The sequence below is a fragment of the Hypanus sabinus genome, chromosome 32 (genome assembly GCF_030144855.1).
Source record: "Hypanus sabinus isolate sHypSab1 chromosome 32, sHypSab1.hap1, whole genome shotgun sequence".
Classification (NCBI taxonomy): domain Eukaryota; kingdom Metazoa; phylum Chordata; class Chondrichthyes; order Myliobatiformes; family Dasyatidae; genus Hypanus; species Hypanus sabinus.
Window position 1 is genome coordinate 606369 of NC_082737.1, and position 22830 is coordinate 629198.

The 22830-nt window shown below is 49.7% G+C and overlaps 1 protein-coding gene across 1 annotated transcript in view; it reads right to left on the minus strand.

Moving 5' to 3' along the window:
- LOC132384393 (oncoprotein-induced transcript 3 protein-like) overlaps nucleotides 1–20635 on the minus strand; it is a 79715-nt gene extending 59080 nt beyond the window's left edge. The window contains exons 1-2 of the mRNA XM_059955499.1: nucleotides 20385–20635; nucleotides 15845–15950 (exon numbers count right to left, since the gene is read on the minus strand). Coding sequence (XP_059811482.1) covers nucleotides 15845–15861 — 17 coding nt within the window. The 5' untranslated portion in view covers nucleotides 15862–15950; nucleotides 20385–20635. The remainder of the gene's footprint in view (nucleotides 1–15844; nucleotides 15951–20384) is intronic.
- Nucleotides 20636–22830: the final 2195 nt, after the last annotated feature.

Sequence of the window (22830 nt, forward strand, 5' to 3'; positions counted from 1 at the left end):
CTCGGGCAAAGATGTTTGAAATATCTCTGACTGGGCCCCTACAACTTCTGCACCAGCCTCCCACAAAGCTGAGGGGATATCTTGTCAGGTCCCTGGGGATTTATCCATCCTAATTCACCTCAAAACATCAAACACCTACTCCTCTGTAACCTGCTGAGGTCCATGACCTCACTACTCTTTTGCCTCAGTCCTATAGAACCTGTACCTGGCTCCATTCATAAATGACCAGAGTGATCTTCAAGAAGACCAGTTTTGTCCCTTGCTATCCTTTTGCTCTTACTGTATCTGTAGAAGCCATTGACATTCGCTTTTACCTTGTCTGACAGAGCAACCTCATGTCCTCTTTTAGCTCTCCTGATTTCTCTGTTCAGTATTTTCTTGCATTTCTTGTAATTCTCAAGCTCCTCATTTGACAGTAACTTTCAATAACAATAGAAATTTGATGAAATAGTATCTTGATAGTAACAGCACATAATTTCCATAATGAAGAAAGCAAGGCAGCACCTCTACTGTGCTGGAAGCTTGTGAAGATTCGGCATGTCACTTCAATTTTTGATAAACTACTGTGGATGTGTGGAACTGAAGGTTGAGCACGGTGGGACTAATGTTGTGTATATTTCAATACAATCAGTATTATAGGAGAGGCAGATGAGCTCAGGGCATGGATCAGCACGTGGAATTATGACACTGTAGCATTAGTGAGACTTGGTTACAGGAGGGGCAGGACTGGCTGCTCAATGTTGTGAGGATCCATTGTTTCAGACATGACTGACCAGGGGGATTAAAGGGGGAGTGGTGGTATTACTAGTCAGGGAAAATGTCACAGCAGTATTCCAACAAGACAGGCTGGGGAGTTTCACCATTGAAGCTATATGGGTGGAATTAAGGGATACAAAATGGGTGACCACATTAATAGGTCATATTACAAACCACTCAATAGTCAACTGGATTTAGAGGGGTAAATCTGAAGAGAACACAGACAGTTTCAAGAAACATAAGGTAGTGATAATAGGTGATTTTAACTTTCCACACATTGACCTGGGACTCTGAACGGACTAGATGGGATAGAGTTTGTCAATTGTGTGCAGGAGAGTTTCCTTATTCAATACAGAGAGAGTGAGTGAGTGAGAGAGAGTGCACACTTCATCTGATCTTGGGGAATGAGACAGGGCAGGTGACAGAGGTTTGTGCAGGGGACACTTTGCATCTACTGATGACAATGCCATTAGTTATAAGATAATTATGGAGCAGGAGAGGCGAGGTCTGGTCCTTGGGTTGGAATTCTAAATTGGATAAATTTCGATGGTATTAGAAAGTATCTGGCCAAATGTGGATTGGGACAGGTTGTTTTGTCTGTATGTTTGTTAAGTGGGAGACCTTCAAAGTTGGAATTTTCGGAGTACAATATGTTCCTGTCAGAATAAAAAGCAAATATCACAGGTTTAGGGAACAAAAGAGAATCTGCAACACACACACAAAATGCTGGCGGAAATCAGCAAGCCAGGCAACATCTATGGAAAAATATACAGTTGATGTTTTGGGCTGAATCTCTCCCCCCACCTTTAAAATACACTCCACAGTTTTTTTTTCTCTTGTCCTGCCAAAGATTTTCAGCACGAAATGTTGACTGTACATTTTTTCCATAGATGCTGCCTGGCCTGCTGAGTTCCTCAAGCATTTTGTGTGTTGCTGGGTTTAGGGAATCTGGATTTTTGACAGATATTCGGGTGCTGGGTAAGAAGAAGAAGGGGGCCCGAGCAGAGACATTTAAAACACACCTAGCAACAGGTGAGGTGCCAGAGGGTTGGGATATATCTATGCTGGGCCTTCCCCTCTGACTTTTCTCTGCACGTCATGTCCTGACTCCTCCTCAACCTCTCACTGACTACTTCTCCTTGAAGATGATCCACACTCTCCAAATCCGTCTCGCATCCGCATGCCTCAACCCTCGAGTCAGCCTGACCACTTCAGTACAGAGCAAAGGGGTAGTATACTTTTCAACTGCTGATATTTCCGTTTTTGAATTTTTAGTTTTACGTGCTTTACAATTTTCCATGTTAACTTTTAAGCTCCACTGTGAAAAAGAGAAGAGCACGTGTTTCACAAATAGAAATTCTCGGTTAAATAGATCAAAAATCCCTGGTTGCAATACTCATTAAGGTGAACTAAGTGTTGGAGGCCTGAATAATTTTACAAGATACAGTAGAGAGACAGAGCAATAGATAAATAAATACTGAGATCATGAGATGTAGACTCCTTGAAAATTTTGAGTCCATAGGTTGTGGAATCAGTTTAGTATTGAGGTGAGTGAAGTTATCCTCACTGGTTCAGCAGCCTGATGATTGAAGGGTAATAACTGTTCTAGACCTGGTGGTGTGAGACCCGAGGCTCCTGTACCTCCTGCCCAATGGAAGCAGTGAGAAGAGATCACGGTCTGGATGATGAGGGTTCTTGATCATAGATGCTGTTTCCTTGTGTCAATGCTCCTTGTATATGTGCTCGATGGTGGGGAGAGTTTTTCCTGTGATGGACTGGGCTGCATCCACCACTTTCAAAAGGCTTTTCCGTTCTTGTGTACTGGTGTGGGACTGGGACAGATCAACCTTGAGGGGCTGAGGCAGAATGCTCTCCATGGTACATTTCTAGAAGTTTGAGTATTACAGGTGAAAAACCAAATCTCCTCAACTTTCACCAAATATGACCTGTGTCTGTGATGTGAAAACCCCTCTGTTCTCAGTCTCTTTGCATCCGGTGGCAAACAGGAGAACAGAACAGGGCAGAATTAACCAGAGGGATGTTCCTGTTGGAACTGTAATGGCCACAGAAGCAGAGTGAATAATCTGGAATATTTTGCAGAGAAACTGAATATTCAGCCCCAAAAACTACATGGGCATCTCTCTGACCCTCTCACCTCCACCCCCCCCCCCCCACCTTTCTGTCTCACTCTCCGTATCAGCTCAGCAGCCTATTCCAGGAACTCCTCTCAGTGGGTGAATTTGCATCTGTGGCTTTCAACACATGATACCTGCGTGAGTGAAATGTACAGTCCATTGTTCTCAATCTGTGTTTTTTTTTGTTTCTTTGATTTCCTGTTGTTTGCCTCCCACCCTTCAGAAAGAGTGGAGTGAAACTTACAATTTTCCATTCCTCCAAAACCATCCCAGAATCTAGTGATTGTTGAAAGATCACTACTGATGCCTCCACAATCATTTCAGCCACCTCTTTCAGAACCCTGGGGTGTAGTCCATCTGGTCCAGGTGACATCGACTTTCAGATCTTTCACCAACCCAAACACCTTCTCCTTAGTAATAGCAACTGCACTCAATTCTGCTCCCTGACACTCAAATTTCTGGTATAACAATGGCATCTTTCACAGTGAAGACAAACACAAAGTATTTATTAAGTTTGTTCACCTTTCTTTATTCTGAATTATGACCTCTCCAGTGTTATTTTCCACTCTTGTTTCCTTTTTGCATACCTGAAAAAGCCTTTGGCTACTTCTTTTATATTATTGGCTAATTAACCTTCACATTTCATCTTTTCTCGTTACTTTTTTATTGCCTTCACTTGGTTTTTAAAATCCTCCAGCTCCCCACTAATTATTGCTTTATTGTGTGCCCTTGCTTTTGATTTTATGCTGTCTTTGACTTCCCTTTACAGCCACAGTTACCTCATCTTACCTTTACAATATTTCTTCATCTTTGGTATTTATCTATCCTGCGCTTCTGAATTACTCCCAGAAACTCCAGCCATTGCTGCTCTGCCAACATCCCTGATAATGTCCCCTTCCAATCAAATTTGATCAGCTCCTCTCTCATGCCTCTGTATTTCCCTTTACTCCACTGTAGCTTTTCCCTCTCAAAATGCAGGGTGAACTCTGTCATGTTGTGATCACTGCCTTACAACACAAAACCAAATCCAGACTTGTCTTTTCCCTGGTGGGCTCAACCACAAACTGCTTTAAAAAGCCATCTCGTAGGTATTCCGCAAATTTCTTCTTTGGGATCCAGCACCAACCTGATTTTTCCAATCTACCTGCAAATTGAAACCCCCATGGCTATCATTACATTGTCCTTTTTAAATGCCCTTTCTATCTCCTGGTGTAATTTGTAGCCCACACTCTAGTTACTGCTCCGAGGCCTGTATATAATTCCCATCAGGGTCTTTTTACCCTTGCTGTTTCTTACCTTTACCCACAATGACTCTACATCTTCCTAATGCGATGCTAACTCTCTCTCAGAATTCAATTCCCACCCCACTCCCTCTGCTTCTCCTCCTGTCTATTCGATACAACATGTATCCTTGCAAGATAAGCTCTCAACCGATCTTCTTTAAACCTCAGTGATGCCCATCATGTCATACTTGCCAATGTCTGGCTTACAAAATTGTTAACATTATTCGTTCAGTGTGAGCATTCAAAGATAACACTTGCATTACTGTATTCAGTTTTCCCCCATGTTAAATTTGTATACAAGTCAAATTATTATCCCTTTCTCAGCTTTTTGTCTTTTTATTTATTCTGGAGACTTTTGTAACCTCCCCTGCACTCTCCTTCCCTTTTACTTTAAACTCACTCTTCCAAAGTAAAAACTTTGAACTGAATGTTTAGTTTAAAGACAAACTTCAGCCGATTCCACTAACTGCAATTTTGACTGATTGTCTGCCTAAATTCCACCACCATGTTGGTTTTGGTACCAGAGGTGAGAATACACTAGACCTGGTTTGCACGAACATACCAGGAGCATATAAAGCTGTTCCCCTGCCCCACACTGGGCTCGAGATCACTTGTCTGTTATGCTAATTCCAGTATACAAACCACTGATCAAACTGGCCAAACCAGTTCTGAGGGAGCAATCTCAGCATTGCAGGACTGCTTTGAAACACAAACTTGAGAATGTTCAGAAAGGCTGCTACCTATGTCAACCACGTAACATCGAGGAATGTGTGGATTCTGTGACCAGCTACAGAGAGAAGTGAACTGGGAATGTTACCATCACAAAACACATCCGTGTGGGGCAAGTCAGAAGCAATGGCTCTCTGTAGAGGGCCATGCACGGCTGAGGGATCGTGATGCTGTCTTTAGATCGGGGGGACGTGACAGCTCTCAGAGAATTTTCAGTCACTTTGTGATACCAGAGAAATGAGGCGCATGTAGCAGGGAACTCAGAAGATTACAGACAAACATACCCTGCACGTCAGTGATGAGGACACCTCACTCCCCGACAGGGTGAGTATCTATTAGCTTGGTTTGATGCACAGAACAAAGTGCCGGTGAGAGAGACACCCAGGGGAGGAGACACTCCGTCTGGCTGAAGCTGAGGTGAGGAAGACCCTGGGCAGTGTTAACCCACACAAAGCTGATAATATACCAGGTCGGGCTCTGAAAGACTGTGCAGCCCAGCTAACTGAGGTGCTGACGGATATATTCCACATCTCTCTCGAGCAGTCCACTGTCCCCTCAGTTTTCAAGATGTCAACTATCATTCCAGTGACAAAGAAAGTGACAGTAGCTGTCTAAATAACTATCGTCTGGTGGCATTAACATCAAATATTATAAAGTGCTTTGAGCGGCTGATCATTGAGCACATTAAAGCCTTTCTCCCGCCAATATTGGGCCCTTTCCAGTTCACTTATCACTCAAATCGATCTGGTCTTGAGCAATGAGATGGGTAAAAATAGTGATCTTTTAGTTAGGAATCCACTTGCAAAGAGTGATCACAGAACGACCGAGTTTCTCATACAAATGGAGGGTGCAATAGTTCAATCTAAAACCAGTACATTGTGCCTAAACCATAGAGACTGCAGTGGGATGAGGGAGGATTTGGCTTGTGTAGACTGGGAACACAGGCTATATGGTGAGACAGCTCAGGAACAGTGGGAGAGATTTTTCAGGGTGCTCAACAAAAGCATATTGAGTTGAAAGCAAGGGTGGGGAGAGTCAGCTTTGGATAATGAAGGAAATAAAAGAAGGCACCAAACTTAAAGCTTGTGCGTACAAAGTCGCCAAGAGTAGTGTGAAAGTGGAAGATTGGGAAAACTTTAAAAAGCAACAAAGAACCACTAAGTAAGCAATAAAGAAATAGAAGCTATATTATCAAAATAAACTGGCATAAAATATAAAAATGGATAGTAAAAGCTTTTATAATTATACAAAGCAGAAAAGGGTGGTTAAAGTGGACATTGGTCTCGTGGAGGATGAGAAAACTGAATTGCTGTTGGGGAATGAGGAAACGGCCGAGGCTTTGAATGACTATTTTATCTTCACGGTGGAGGACACATCTAACATGCCAAAGAGAGATGTTATGGATGTGATCAGAGGTGACGAACATCTGTACAACAGCTATCAATAAAAGAGACTGTAGTTGGGAAAATGCTTGAAGCTGACATTTAAGAAGAAATAGCGAGGCATCTGGAAAGTAATGGATCCATCAGGCAGACGCAGCATGAATTCGGCAAATTAATTCCTGTTTGACAAACTTACTAGAATTCTCTGAGGATATATTGAGCACAGTGGGTAGAGGGGATCAGATGGACATTATTTACTTAGATTTCCAGAAGGCATTTGATAAGGTGTTGCATAAAAGACTTATTCATAAGATAAGGATGCATAAAGCTGGGGGATGTATGATCATGGATAGAGGATAGGTTAGCCAATAGAAAGCAGAGAGTTGTTACTCTGGATGGCAATGGTGAGCGGTATGTCACAGGGGTCAGTGCTGGGCCTGCAATTGTTCACAATATACATCAATGATCTGGAAAAGTGTAGTTTATCCAAATCTGTAGATGATGCTAAATTAAGTGAAAAAGCAAATTGTGAGGAAGATAGGGAGAGTCTGCAAAGAGATATAATAGGTTAAGTGAGTGGGCAAGGGTCTGGCAGATAGAGTACAATGTTGGTAAATGCAAAGTCATCCATGCCGGAAGGAAAAATGGAAGATCAGATCATTATTTAAATGGCAAAAATTGCAGCTTGGTGTTGTGCAGAGGGACTTGGGAGTGCATGTGCATGAATCACAAAAGGCTGGTTTGCAGGAGCAGCAGACTATCAGGAAGGCAAGTGGAATGTTGACCTTCATTGCTGGAGGGATTGAATTTAAGAGCAGGGTGGTTATGCTGCAACTGTACAATGTACTGGTGAGGCTGCACTGGAGTACTGCGTGCAGTTCTGGTCTCCTAACTTGAGGAAGGATAGACTGGCTTTGAAGGTGGTGCAGGGGAGGCTCACCAGATAGATTTCAGAGATGAGAGGGTTAGACTATGAGGAGAGATTGAGTCACCTGGGACTGTACTCACTGGAATTCAGAAGAACAAGAGGAAATCTTACAGAAATATATAACATTATGAAAGTGATAGATAAGATTGTGCCAGGAAAGTTGTTTCCATTGGTAGGTGAGACCAGAATGAGGAGACATAGCCTCAAGATTTGGGGTGTAGATTTAAGACAGAGATGAAGAGGAACTGCTTTTCCCAGAGAGTGGTGAATCCGTGGAATTCTCTACCCAATGAAGCAGTGGAGGCTACCTCAGTAGATGTACTTAAGACAAGGTTGGATAGATTTCTGCATGGTAGGGGAATTAAGGGTGATGGGGAAAAGGCAGGTCGGAGGAGATGAGTCCAAGGCCAGATCAGCCATGATCTCATTGAACGTGGAGCAAGCTCGACAGGCCAGATGGCCGACTCCTGCTCCTATTTCTTATGCATTGTAGACAAATAGATAAATAAATAATACTGAGAACACGAGATATAGAGTCCTTAAAAGTGAGTCCATAGGTTGTGGAATCAGTTTAGGATGGAGGCGAGTGAAGTTATCCACTCTGATTCAGCAGCCTGATGGTTGAAGGGTAACAACTGTTCTTGAACTCATGATGTGAGATGCAAGACTCCTGTATCTCCTGCCCAATGGAAGCAGTGGGAGGAGACCATAGTCTGGGTCGTAGGAGTCCTTGATGATGGATGCTGCTTTATTCTATCAACACTCCTTGTAGATGTGCTCAGTGGTGGGGAGAGCTTTTCCTGTGATAGTCTGGGCTGACCCCACCACTTTTAACAGGCTTCTCCGTTCTTGTGTGGGACTGGGACAAATCAGTCTTGAGGGACCAATACATCTGCTCCTGGTGTGTTGTCTTCTTGCATAATGAGATAGAGGGGCCTCAGTTGGTAACTCTGGAGCAGTGTCCTGGTTTCATTCCACACACTGATCAGTAGATTAAATGGTCACAGAAAACTGCCACTGGGGGAATGTGGAGACAATAACGTGTAATTAGGGTAGGATCAGTGTCAATGGTATTTGATGGTCAGCACGTACCCAGTGGGCCAAAGAGCTTGTTTCTGTGTTGTATGACTGTGATTCTTTCTCCCCTCCTCTCTCACCTCTGCTGTCTTTCACTTTCTCACTCTCCCTATCCCCTCCCCTCAATACATTGTTTTTGACCTGTGTCTCTGATGTGAAAACCCCTCTGTTCTCAGTCTGTTCACATCCGGTGGCAAACAGGAGAACAGAACAGGGCAGAATTAACCTCACTCTTCCAATGTTAAAATGTTGATCCTAATATTTAGTTTAAACACAAACTTAACCCAATCCCACTGACTGCAATTTTGACTGGTCATTTGCCTAAATTCCTCCACCATGTTGGTTTTGGTACAGAGGTGAGAATACACTAGACCTGGATTACACTAACACACCAGGAGCATATAAACCTGTTCCCCTGCCCCACACTGGGCTCTCAGATCACTTGTCTGTTATGCTAATTCAAGCATACAAACCACTGATCAAACCGGCCAAACCAGTTCTGAGGGAGCAATCTCAGCATCGCAGGACTGCTTTGAAACACAAACTGGAGAATGTTCAGAAAGGCTGCTACCTATGTCAACCATGTTAACATCGAGGAATACGTGGATTCTGTGACCAGCTACATAGAGGAGTGTACTGAGACTGTTACCATCACAAAACACATCTATACGGGGCAAGTCAGAAGCCACGGCTCACTGCAGAGGGCCATGCATGGCTGAGGGATCGTGATGCTGTCTTTGGATCAGAGGGACCAGGACGCCTCACTCCCCGACAGGACGAATGTCTTTTAGCCCGGTTTGAGGCACAGAACAAAGTGCTGGTGAGAGAGACACCCAGGGGAGGAGACCCTCCGTCTGGCTGAAGCTGAGGTGAGGAAGACCCTGGCCAGTGTTAACCCACACAAAGCTGATAATATACCAGGTCGGGTTCTGAATGACTGTGCATCCCAGCTAACTGAGGTGCTGACGGATATATTCCACATCTCTCTCGAGCAGTCCATTCTCCCTCAGTTTTCAAGATGGCAACCACCATTCCAGGGCCAAAGGAGGTGACAGTAACCTGTCCAAATTACTATCATCTGGTGGCATTAACATCAACCATTATGAAATGCTTTGACCGGCTGGTCATGGAGCGCATTAATGCCTCTCTCCCGCCTACATTGCCCCCTTACCGGTTCACTTTCTGGTTCGGATTGGATTGATCCAATGATGATGCATTAGCCTCTGCCATCCACTCTGTCCGGTCCCACCTGGAAAATGGGGTCTCACATTTATACTCCAGTTTGGCATTTAACACCATCGTACCCTAGAAACTGCCCTCTCTGAGTGTCAGCACCTCCCTCTGTAACTGGATCCTGGACTCTGAATGAAAGGCCACAGTCAGTCTGTGTGGACAGTAAAGTCTCCAGTCCCATTACACTGAGCACTGGTGCTCCCCAGGTCTGTATGCTCAGCCCCCTGCTGACACACGACTGTGTCACGGGATTCAGATCAAACCCTGTCAACAGTGGTTGTGGCCTCAGCAACAACGATGATGAGTTGGAGTACAGAGAGGACGTGGAGAGGGTGGTGGACCGGTGTGAGAACAACAACCCCAGTCTGAATGTGGAGAAGACCAAGGAAATGATTGTGGACTTTGGGAAAGTGAAGATGATTCACCCCCTCTGTGTATACATGGCTCCTCTGTAGGGAGAGTCAAGTGAACCAAGCTCCTGTGAGTTCACATCACGGATAACCTCCCCGGTCCCTCAATATCACCTCCCAGAATAAGAAGGCACAGCAGCAGCTCCACTTCAGGCTGTCTCTGTGCTCTGGCAGTGTGCTTCAGGTTGTTGTCCTGCTGAAAGATGAACTTCCTGCCCAGTTTAAGCTTTCTGGCAGAGGCCAGCAGGTTTTTATCCAGGATCTCTCTGTGTTTAGCAGCTTTCATCTTCCCATGAAGTGGCTTCAAATTTTTTAAAGAACTGAAGGGGAGGTAAGGGGATTAGGAAGGGTTCCCCTGTGGCTATTGCCCTCAGTAGCAAGTACACCTCGTTGGATCCTGCTTGGTGGGGGGGGATGACAGAACCTGCCACCGGTTTACGGATGATACCAAGATTGGTGAAATTGTGGATAGTGTGGAAGACGTGCAGAGAATACAGTGTGATATAGATCAGTTGCAGATATGGGCTGAGAAATGGCAGATGGAGCTTAACCCAGAGAAATGTGAGGTGTTGTACCTTTGCAGGGAAAATGCAAGGAGACAGTTCATTGTTAAGGGCGACATCATTAGCAGTGTTGCTGAGCCGAGAGATCTTTGGACTCAAGTTCATAGCTCCTTGAAAGTGGCTACACAGTTCAATAAGTTGGTGAAGAAGGCTTATGGAATGCTTGCTCTTATTAGTCGAGGCATTGAGTTCCAAAGTCAAGAGGTTATGTTGCAACTTTATAAAACTCTGGTTGGGCCACATCAGGACTGTTGCAAACCGTTCTGGTCACATCACTACAGGACAGATGTTGAGGCTTTGGAGAGGGTACAGAAGAGGTTTGCCAGGATGCTCCCCGGTTCAGAGGGCATGTGCTATCATGAAAGGGTGGGTTAACTTGGTTTGTCGTCTCTGGAGTGGAGGAGGCTAACGGGACATCTGATAGAGGTTTATAATGTTATGAGAGGCACAGATAGATTGGACAGAGAGTATCTGTTTCCCAGGGTTGAAATGTCTCATACAGGTATGTATTGAAGGTGAGAGGAGTTAGGTTCAAAGGGGATGTGAGGGGTAAGTTTTTTACTCAGAGTGTTGGATGACTGGAATGTGCTGCCTGGTGAGGTGGTAGAGTCAAATACACACGAGGCTTTTAAGAGATGTTCAGATAGACACATGGATGTGTGGAAGATGTTGGGATATGGACATTCTGTAGGGATTAGTCTGTCTGATATGCTTTGTAGCTGGATCGGCACAACATTATGGGCTGAAGGAGCTGTTCCTGTGCTTTACGGTTCTATGTTTTACGTCTGTGTCCTTGAGTGGCCCAGTTAGACTCCCGACATTAAATTTATCAAACATCTCTGGCAAGATGTCAATAAAGCTGTCCACCACCATTCTCCAACTAATCTGGCATAGTTTGAGCAAATTTGGAGGGGGGAGTGAGCAAACTCTGCTCCATCATGTTGTGCAAAGTGAATAAAGACATCTAAAAAGACTGTTGGTCATAATAGCTGTGAGAGGTGGTTCAGTTAAGCACTGAGCAAAGGGGATTAATGTTTTTGAACTAATACATTTCAGTTTTTGACATTTTAGTTTTTCCATGCTTGACAATTTTCCATTTTTCAACTCCACTGTGAAAAAAGGAGCATGTGATTCACAAACAAAAACTCTCAGATAAATTGATCAAAATCCCTGGTTGCAATTCACATTAAGGTGAGCAAGGTGTTGGGGCTGAATACATTTTCACCACATGGTAGGAAGGCAGATAGATAGATATGTAAAGGGAGTTTCTTCTTTTTTCTTTGTTACTGTGTATGTAATCAAAAGGGCTTCTTTGTTTTGTTAACTAGCAGGAATGCTAATTTACTGATAACGGGAATAGTATTCCTTTGTAAACCAAATGGGGATTAATGTTCTTTCTTCTGAGTCTGTAAGCTTTTGTTGACGGGCTTTTGGGCAGATCAGCGCGAGGGGGTACGGAGATCTCAGAAGGGTTAGGGAACTCCCAGATAGTTGGCCTAAGTAGCGCCTGAGGAACAGGGCGTGAGGTTTACTGTGTGGGGAGGAGATGTCACTGTTTGTGCTTGGGTTACTGTGTGTTGGCAGGAAAGGTGGCGAGTTATTTAATAGTCATGAGGACATGACTTTTATTTGGTGGGGGGAGAGTGTAAAGGGGGTTTCTTCTTTTTTCTTTGTTACTGTGTATGTAATCAGAAGGGCTTCTTTGTTTTGTTAACTAGCAGGAATGCTAATTTACTGATAATGAGAATAGTATTCCTTTGTAAACCAAATGGGGATTAATGTTCTTTCTTCTGAGTCTGTAAGCTTTTGTTGACGGACTTTTGGGCAGATCGGCGCGAGGGGGTTGAGAGAGATAACGCAATGCTGTAAGCTGGGCGAGGAACGGACTCCAAGCGGGGGTCCGAGGCCAGGAGGTACTCTGAGGAGGGGGGATGAAGCTAGATGTGCTTGGGTGACTACTTCGGAGGGTCCTGAGCTGCGAGTCGAGGAGTTCGGAGGGGATCGAATGGTGGCCAGAAGACTTCAGTAATTGAGCTCCAACGGTTGTGCACGAAGTGGTTTGGACTTTGATAAGTTTGGTGCCTTTTCTTTATTTTTTTCTCTTCATATATACTGTATCGTTATTAATCACTTAGTTATAGTAACCTTTATAAATTGTACTCATTTAATCGCTTATGGTGTACTGTCTGTTTTTGGGCGAGGTGGGGACATCACACAGCATCCACACCAGCTGATTACCCAGTTTGGCGGGGCCGAAGGCTGCTCCCCCTAGACGAGAACGAGCTGAGTGAGCCTGAGGCGACCCAGGGGATTACAGATAGATAGATAAATAATTAAATACTGAGAACATGAGGTGTAGAGTCCTTGAAAGTGAGTCCATAGGTTGTGGAATCAGGTTAGTATTGAGGTGAGTGAAGTTACCCTCACTGATGGTTGAAGGGTAATAACCATCTTTGACCTGGTGATGTGAGATCGACAGCTCCTGTACGTCCTGCCCAATGTAAGCAATGAGAAGAGAGGATGGTCTGGATGGGGGTCACTTACGATGGATGCTGCTTCCTTTTGTCAGTGCACCTTGTCGATGTGCTCAACGGTGGGGAGGCCTGTTTCTGTATTGTCTGACTGTGACTCCCTCTCTCTGTTCGTCTCTCACCTCCACTGTCTTTCACTTTCTCGCTCTCCCCATTCCCCCCAACAACTCAGAATGTACTAATGCCTTGTGTTTCGACCTGTGACCTGTGTCAATGATGTGAAAACCCCTCTGTTCTCAGTCTCTTTGCATCCGGTGGCAAACAGAACAGAACAGGGCAGAATTAACCAGAGGGATGTTCCTATTGGAACTGTAATGGCCACAGAAGCAGAGTGAATAATTTGGAAAGTTTTTCAGAGACACTGAATATTCAGCCTCACAAAATGCAAGGCAACTCCCCACCCCACCTCTCTGTCTTTCTGTACCACCTCACCAACCTATTCCAGGAACACCTCTCATTTCTGTCTGTGGGTGAATTTGCATCTGTGGCTTTCAACATGTTGTGACACCTGCGTGAGTGAAATGAACAGTTTTTTGTTCTCAGCTGTGTGTTTCCTGTTGCAAACATGATGGCAGAACGAAACAGGATTAATACAGTATTATTATTCAAAATCTAGTAGATGCAGAGTCACGTTAAGTTATTTAGTAGGAATCTGTAAAAACAGGTCACTTGGAAAAAAAGCTCCTCTTTAAATATACTGAGTGATTTGGCCTCCACAGCCATCTGTGGAAATCAATTCTAATGGTCACTTTCTGGCTAAAGAAGTTCCTCTTCATCTCTTTTCTAAATGGACATTCTAAATGAATATTCCTCTATGCTCTATTCTGAGGCGGTGGCCCTCTGTCCTACCCAGAAACATCAAATGCTCCTGATACAATAACTGTTTCAGACACAGGATCATTCTCGGGAACCTCCCCTGGACCCTCCCAATGCCGGTGAAGACTTTTTTGGATAAGGGACCCAAGATTACTCAATACTCCAAATGCACCCAACAAATTCCCTCTAAAGCCTGAGCATTTGGTTTTATATTCTAGTCTTCCCCACACTGTATCCTCTCTGCCACTTCTTTGCTAATTCTCATTTGCACATGTCCTTGGGCACACAGCCTGCTTCCTTAACTCTACCTCCCCCTCCTCCTATCTTTGTATCATCTATAAAGCTATCAATTCTGTCATCCAACTCATTGGCATACAGTATAATGTGGAAAACAAAATCGCTCCCAACACCGACCACTGTGAAACACAGCTAGTCACTGGCAGCCAAATAGAAAAAAGCCCCTTTATTCCCACTCTTTGCTTCCTGCCTGTTGGGCGTTCTTCTATCCAAGTTCGTACCTTTCCTGCAATACCATGGTCTGTTATCCTGTGAAGCAGCCTCATGTGTGGCACCTGGTCAAAGGCCTTCCGAATATTGAAGTAAACAACATCCACAAACTCTCCTTTGCCGATCCTGCCTGTTATTTCCTCAAAAAATCCAAACAGATCTGTCAGGCAAGATTTCCCCTGAAGGAAACCACGCTGACTATGGCCTATTTCATCATGTGCCTGCAAGTCCCCCAAAACTTCATCTTTATTAATGGACACCTTACTATTCCAGAATTTAGTGATTGTTAAAGATCACTATTTATGCCTCTAGAATTATTTTGTTGCTTCTTTCAGAACCATAGGGTGTAGTCTATCTGGTCCAACTGATGTATCTACTTTCAGACCTTTCAGCTACCCAAGCACCTTCCCCTTAGTAACGGCAACTGCACTCACTTCTGCCCCAACACTTGCTGTTGAGGGACCAGGTGAGATTCTCTGCCAGGTGAACACCAAGAAATTTGGTGCTCTTAACAGTCTCTACCGAGGAGCCGTCGATGTTCAGCGGGGAGTGGTGCCCTCCTGAAGTCTACTCTATCTACTCTCCTATCATCCCTGCTCTATTGTGTGCTCTTGCTTTTGATTTTATCCTGTCTTTGACTTCCCTTTCAGCCACATTTGCCTCACCCTCCCTTTTCAATATTTCTTCATCTTTGGTATTTATCTATCCTGCATTTCCGATTATTCCCAGAAACTCCAGCCATTGCTGCTCTGCCATCATCCCTGCTAATGTCCGCTTCCAATCAACTTTGGCCAGCTCCTCTCCCATGCCTCTGTAGTTCCCTTTACCCCACTGTAATACTGATACATCTGATTTTACCCTCTCCCTCTCATACTACAGGGAGAATTCTTTATTTCCAGTCCTGATGAAGGGTCTCAGCCTGAAACGTCGACTGTTTACTCTTTTTCACAGATGCTGCCTGACCTGCTGAGTTCCTCCAGCACTTTGTGTGTGTTGCTTTGGATTTCCAGCATCTGCAGATTGTCTCGTGTCTGTGGGTCTTCTCCTGCTCCTATTTCTATGTTCTGACATTATTCGTTGTACAAGATGTTGGTGAGGCCAGATTTGGAATACTATGCTCAGGTTTAGTCACACTGCGACAGGAACAATATCATGAAGCTGGACGGAGTGCAGAGGAGATTTACCAGGATGTTGCCAGGACTCGTGGGACTGAGTTATGGACGGAGGGTGAGCAGGTTGGGACTTTTTGTTTTGTCCCCATTGGAGTGTAGGAGAATGAGTGGTCATCTTATAGAGGTGAAGACAATCATGAGGGACATACACTCAGTGGTGGAGGGGTCTCGGGAGGTAATTCTAGAGCAGAGGGTCATGGTGGACAGTGTTGTAGAGATTAATTCAGGATAATAGGGGCAGGGATGGGACAGCAGTGATATCTCAGTGGGGAGTGAGACCAGAGGAAATGTTCACCCTCCCAGTCTCAGCTCCATCTCTCACCTCAGCCTGGTTTCCATCTGTTGTTCAATGTTCCCCTGTGGCTCCTCACCAGACGTTGCCTCTGCCTCTGACACGGAGAGTCCATCGCTCTCAGTCTGACACCTTCCTGTAACAGACCCGTCATCAGTGGACTCTGACCATTGGGACTCTGCCCACCTCAGACTCGTCCCTCACCCTCGGGAGCTCCCTCTCGACACCGTCCCTCACCCTCGGGAGCCCCCTCTCAACACACCGTCCCTCACCCTCAGGAGATCCCTCTCAACACACCGTCCCTCAACCTCAGGAGATCCCTCTCAACACACCGTCCCTCAACCCCAGGAGCTCCCTCTCAACACACCGTCCCTCACCCTCAGGAGCTCCCCCTCAACACACCGTCCCTCACCCCTGGGAGCTCCCTCTCAACACATCGTCCCTCACCCTCGGGAGCTCCCTCTCAACACACCGTCCCTCACCCTCGGGAGCCCCCTCTCAACACACCGTCCCTCACCCTCGGGAGCTCCCTCTCGACTGTCCCTCACCCTCGGGAGCTCCCTCTCAACACATCGTCCCTCACCCTCGGGAGCCCCCTCTCAACACACCGTCCCTCACCCTCGGGAGCTCCCTCTCGACTGTCCCTCACCCTCGGGAGCTCCCTCTCAACACATCGTCCCTCACCCTCGGGAGCTCCCTCTCAACACCGTCCCTCACCCTCGGGAGCCCCCTCTCAAGACACCGTCCCTCACCCTCGGGAGCTCCCTCTCGACTGTCCCTCACCCTCGGGAGCCCCCTCAACACACCGTCCCTCACCCTCGGGAGCTCCCTCTCAACACACCATCCCTCACCCTCGGGAGCTCCCTCTCAACAAACTGTCCCTCACCCTCGGGAGGTCCCTCTCAACACACCATCGCACCCTCGGGAGCTCCCTCTCAACACACCGTCCCTCACCCTCGGGAGCCCCCTCTCAACACACCGTCCCTCACCCTCGGGAGCTCCCTCACAACACACCGTCCCTCACCCTCGGGAGCTCCCTCTCACCGTCCCTCATCCTCAGGAGCTCCCTCTCAACACACCGTCCCTCACCCTCGGGAGCTCCCTCACAACATACCGTCCCTCACCCTCGGGAGCTCCCTCTCAACACACCGTCCTCACACTCGGGAGCTCCCTCTCAACACACCGTCCCTCACCCTCGGGAGCTCCCTCTCAACACACTGTCCCTCACCCTCGGGAGCCCCCTCTCAACACACCGTCCCTCACCCTCGGGAGCTCCCTCTCGACTGTCCCTCACCCTCGGGAGCTCCCTCTCAACACATCGTCCCTCACCCTCAGGAGCTCCCTCTCAACACACCGTCCCTCACCCTCGGGAGCTCCCTCTCGACTGTCCCTCACCCTCGGGAGCTCCCTCTCAACACACCGTCCCTCACCCTCGGGAGCCCCCTCTCAACACACCGTCCCTCACCCTCGGGAGCCCCCTCTCAACACACCGTCCCTCACCCTCGGGAGCTCCCTCTCGACTGTCCCTCACCCTCGGGAGCTCCCTCTCAACACATCGTCCCTCACCCTCGGGAGCTCCCTCTCAACACCGTCCCTCACCCTCGGGAGCCCCCTCTCGACTGTCCCTCACCCTCGGGAGCTCCCTCTCAACACATCGTCCCTCACCCTCGGGAGCTCCCTCTCAACACCGTCCCTCACCCTCGGGAGCCCCCTCTCAAGACACCGTCCCTCACCCTCTGGAGCACCCTCTCAACACACCGTCCCTCACCCTCGGGAGCTCCCTCTCAACACACTGTCCCTCACCCTCGGGAGCTCCCTCTCAACACACCATCGCACCCTCGGGAGCCCCCTCTCAACACACCGTCCCTCACCCTCGGGAGCCCCCTCTCAACACACCGTCCCTCACCCTCGGGAGCTCCCTCTCAACACACCATCGCACCCTCGGGAGCCCCCTCTCAACACACCGTCCCTCACCCTCGGGAGCCCCCTCTCAACACACCGTCCCTCACCCTCGGGAGCTCCCTCTCAACACACCGTCCCTCACCCTCGGGAGCTCCCTCTCGACTGTCCCTCACCCTCGGGAGCTCCCTCTCAACACATCGTCCCTCACCCTCAGGAGCTCCTTCAACACATCATCCCTCACCCTCGGGAGCTCCCTCTCAACACCGTCCCTCACCCTCTGGAGCACCCTCTCAACACACCGTCCCTCACCCTCGGGAGCTCCCTCTCGACTGTCCCTCACCCTCGGGAGCCCCCTCAACACACCGTCCCTCACCCTCGGGAGCTCCCTCTCAACACACCGTCCCTCACCCTTGGGAGCTCCCTCTCAACACACAGACCCTCACCCTCGGGAGCTCCCTCACAACACCGTCCCTCACCCTCGGGAGCTCCCTCTCAACACACTGTCCCTCACCCTCGGGAGCACCCTCTCAACACACTGTCCCTCACCCTCGGGAGCACCCTCTCAACACCGTCCCCCACCCTCGGGAGCTCCCTCTCGACACCGTCCCTCACCCTCGGGAGCTCCCTCTCAACATACCGTCTCTCACCCTCGGGAGCTCCCTCTCGACACCGTCCCTCACCCTCGGGAGCTCCCTCTCAACACACCGTCCCCCACCCTCGGGAGCTCCCTCACAACACACCGTCCCCCACCCTCGGGAGCTCCCTCTCAACACACCGTCTCTCACCCTCGGGAGCTCCCTCTCGACACCGTCCCTCACCCTCGGGAGCTCCCTCTCAACATACCGTCTCTCACCCTCGGGAGCTCCCCCTCAACACCGTCCCTCACCCTCGGGAGCCCCCTCTCAACACACCGTCCCTCTCAGAAGCTCCCTCTCAACACCGTCTCTCACCCTCGGGAGTTCCCTCTCAACACACTGTCCCTCACCCTCGGAAGCTCCCTCTCAACACACCGTCCCTCACCCTCGGGAGCCCCCTCTCAACACACTGTCCCTCACCCTCAGGAACTCCCTCTCAACACACCTTCCCTCACCCTCAGGAACTCCCTCTCAACACACTGTCCCTCACCCTTGGGAGCTCCCTCTCAACACACCATCCCTCACCCTTGGGAACTCCCTCTCAACACACCTTCCCTCACCCTCGGGAGCTCCCTCTCAACACACCGTCCCTCACCCTCGGGAGCTCCCTCTCAACACACCGTCCCTCACTCTCAGAAGCTCCCTCTCAACACCGTCACTCACCCTCGGGAGCTCCCTCTCGACACCGTCCCTCACCCTCGGGAGCTCCCTCTCAACATACCGTCTCTCACCCTCGGGAGCTCCCCCTCAACACCGTCCCTCACCCTCGGGAGCTCCCTCTCAACACCGTCCCTCACCCTCGGGAGCCCCCTCTCAACACACCGTCCCTCACTCTCAGAAGCTCCCTCTCAACACCGTCTCTCACCCTCGGGAGCTCCCCCTCAACACACCGTCCCTCACCCTCGGGAGCTCCCCCTCAACACACCATCCCTCACCCTCGGGAACTCCCTCTCAACACACTGTCCCTCACCCTCAGGAACTCCCTCTCAACACACCGTCCCTCACCCTCGGGAACTCCCTCTCAACACACTGTCCCTCACCCTCAGGAACTCCCTCTCAACACACCTTCCCTCACCCTCAGGAACTCCCTCTCAACACACCTTCCCTCACCCTCAGGAACTCCCTCTCAACACACTGTCCCTCACCCTTGGGAGCTCCCTCTCAACACACCGTCCCTCACCCTCGGGAGCTCCCTCACAACACCCCATCTCTCACCCAAGGGAGTCCCCTCACACCAGAACATCCTGATACCTCAGGAGCTCCCGTCTCAGATCCATCCTGATACCTCAGGAGCTCCCGTCTCAGATCCATCCCTCACTCTGGGGACCTTCCTCACACCAGACCGTGTGTCAGCCAGGGAGCTAGCTCCCTGACATCAGATAGTCCTTCTACCACAGTGACTCCCAGAGGTCCATTTCTCACCCTAAGGTGCTCCATCAGCTCAGCCCAGGAGAACCATCCCTTTACCTCAATAGTTCCCTCAGCTTGTCCCCCACCTCAGACCCATCTCTACCTCAGGAACTACTCAGACCATCATTGATCCTAAAGAGCTCCCATGGTGCAAAACCCACCTCAGCTTCAGACCCTCGTCACCCTCACCGAGACCCTCTTCACCCTCAGAATCTCTCCCTAGATTGTTCCCTAACCTCAGGAGCTACTCAAAGCATCACTCATCCTAAAGAGCTCCCATGGTCCAAGACTCTCCTCACCCTCAGACCCTCCCTCACGGGGAACCTCCTCACTCACAGACCCTCCTTCACCCTCACTGTCACCCCCAGTCCTTCCCTCACCGAGATCTCTCTCTCTCTCCCCCTCTCTCCCTGTCAGAATTAATCAACCAATAACGGAAGGAGGTGGGTGGGGCTAGCACGCTGGATGGACGAATGAACCAATAACAGAAGGAGGAAGGACGAACTCCCATGATGGGCGGACTAATCAACCAGTAACGGATGGAGAAAGGTGGGGCTCGCGCTGCGGGCGGAGGAACCGACCAAAGGTGGAGCGAAGCTCGCGAAGTGATGCTTTTAACTGACCAGTGACGCAAGGCCGAGCTTGCGCGCCGGGTGGACCAACCTTAACCAGTGAGAGGGGGCGGAAGATGCGGCTCTCGCGTCGGATAGACAAACTGACCAATGAGAGAGGGCGAAAGGTGTGGCTCGAGCGCAAGGTGGACAAACTGACCAATGAGAGAGGGCGGAAGGTGCGGCTCGAGTGCAAGGTGGACAAACTGACCAATGAGAGAGGGCGGAAGGTGCCACTCGCGCGCCGGGTGGACAAACTGACCAATGAGAGAGGGCGGAAGGTGCCACTCGCGCGCCGGGTGGACAAACTGACCAATGAGAGAGGGCGGAAGGTGCCACTCGGGCGCCGGGTGGACAAACTGACCAATGAGAGAGGGCGGAAGGTGCCACTCGGGCGCCGGGTGGACAAACTGACCAATGAGAGAGGGCGGAAGGTGCCGCTCGGGCGCCGGGTGGACAAACTGACCAATGAGAGAGGGCGGAAGGTGCGGCTCGGGCGCCGGGTGGACAAACTGACCAATGAGAGAGGGCGGAAGGTGCGGCTCGGGCGCCAGGTGGACCAACTAACCAATGAGAGAGGGCGGAAGGTGCGGCTCGGGCGCCAGGTGGACCAACTAACCAATGAGAAAGGGCGGAAGGTGCGGCTCGGGCGCCGGGTGGACAAACTGACCAATGAGAGAAGGCGGAAGGTGCGGCTCGAGCGCAGGGTGGACAAACTGACCAATGAGAGAGGGCGGAAGGTGCCGCTCGGGCGCCGGGTGGACAAACTGACCAATGAGAGAGGGCGGAAGGTGCCACTCGGGCGCCGGGTGGACAAACTGACCAATGAGAGAGGGCGGAAGGTGCGGCTCGGGCGCCGGGTGGACAAACTGACCAATGAGAGAGGGCGGAAGGTGCGGCTCGGGCGCCGGGTGGACAAACTGACCAATGAGAGAGGGCGGAAGGTGCCGCTCGGGCGCCGGGTGGACAAACTGACCAATGAGAGAGGGCGGAAGGTGCGGCTCGCGCGCCGGGTGGACAAACTGACCAATGAGAGAGGGCGGAAGGTGCGGCTCGGGCGCCAGGTGGACCAACTAACCAATGAGAAAGGGCGGAAGGTGCGGCTCGGGCGCCGGGTGGACAAACTGACCAATGAGAGAAGGCGGAAGGTGCGGCACGAGCGCAAGGTGGACAAACTGACCAATGAGAGAGGGCGGAAGGTGCCACTCGGGCGCCGGGTGGACAAACTGACCAATGAGAGAGGGCGGAAGGTGCGGCTCGGGCGCCGGGTGGACAAACTGACCAATGAGAGAGGGCGGAAGGTGCTGCTCGGGCGCCGGGTGGACAAACTGACCAATGAGAGAGGGCGGAAGGTGCCACTCGGGCGCCGGGTGGACAAACTGACCAATGAGAGAGGGCGGAAGGTGCGGCTCGGGCGCCGGGTGGACAAACTGACCAATGAGAGAGGGCGGAAGGTGCGGCTCGCGCGCCGGGTGGACAAACTGACCAATGAGAGAGGGCGGAAGGTGCCACTCGCGCGCCGGGTGGACAAACTGACCAATGAGAGAGGGCGGAAGGTGCGGCTCGCGCGCTGGGTGGACAAACTGACCAATGAGAGAGGGCGGAAGGTGCCACTCGCGCGCCGGGTGGACAAACTGACCAATGAGAGAGGGCGGAAGGTGCGGCTCGTGCGCCGGGGGGAGTCGCTCCATGATGTCCATCGGCACAGCGATGTGCACTGAGGCCCCGGCTCCACTCGCTTTCCGCCCGTGACCTTGGGGCTGAGGACAGCCTCAACACCAGATACAAGTCTGCTGACCACACCACCACGCTGGGCCGGATCAGAGGGGTTGATAAATCAGCATGCAGGAGGGAGATTGAAAACTCGGCTGAGTGGTGCCGTCACAACCTCTCTCACTCAATCTCAGAAAGACCAAGGTCCATGATCCAGTAATCGTCGGAGGATCAGAGGTGGAGAGGGTCAGCAACTTTAAATTCATGGATGTCACTATCTCAGAGGACCTGTCCCAGATTAATAACACGACAGCACCTCTACTTCCTCAGGAGTGTGTGGAGGTTCGGCATCTCATTGAAAACCTGGGCAAACTTCTACAGATGTGTGGTGGAAAGTGTGCTGACTGGCTGCATTATGCTCTGGTACGGGAACACCAATGACCTTGAGCAGAAAATCCTACAAAAGGTAGTGGATTGGGCCCCGTACTAAAACCCTCTCAACCATTGAGCACATCTACAGGAAACGTTGCTGTAGAAAAGCAGCATCCATCGTCAGAGATCCTCACCACCCAGGCCATGATCGCACCACCAAGTTCAAGAACAGTTACTAACTACCCTTCAACCATCAGGCTCTTGAACAAAAGGGGATAGCTATACTCATTTAAGCACTCTGTTATATTGTTACTTCATGCTCATTATTCATTTATATCCACATTTGCACAATTGTTGTTCATTGATCCTGTTT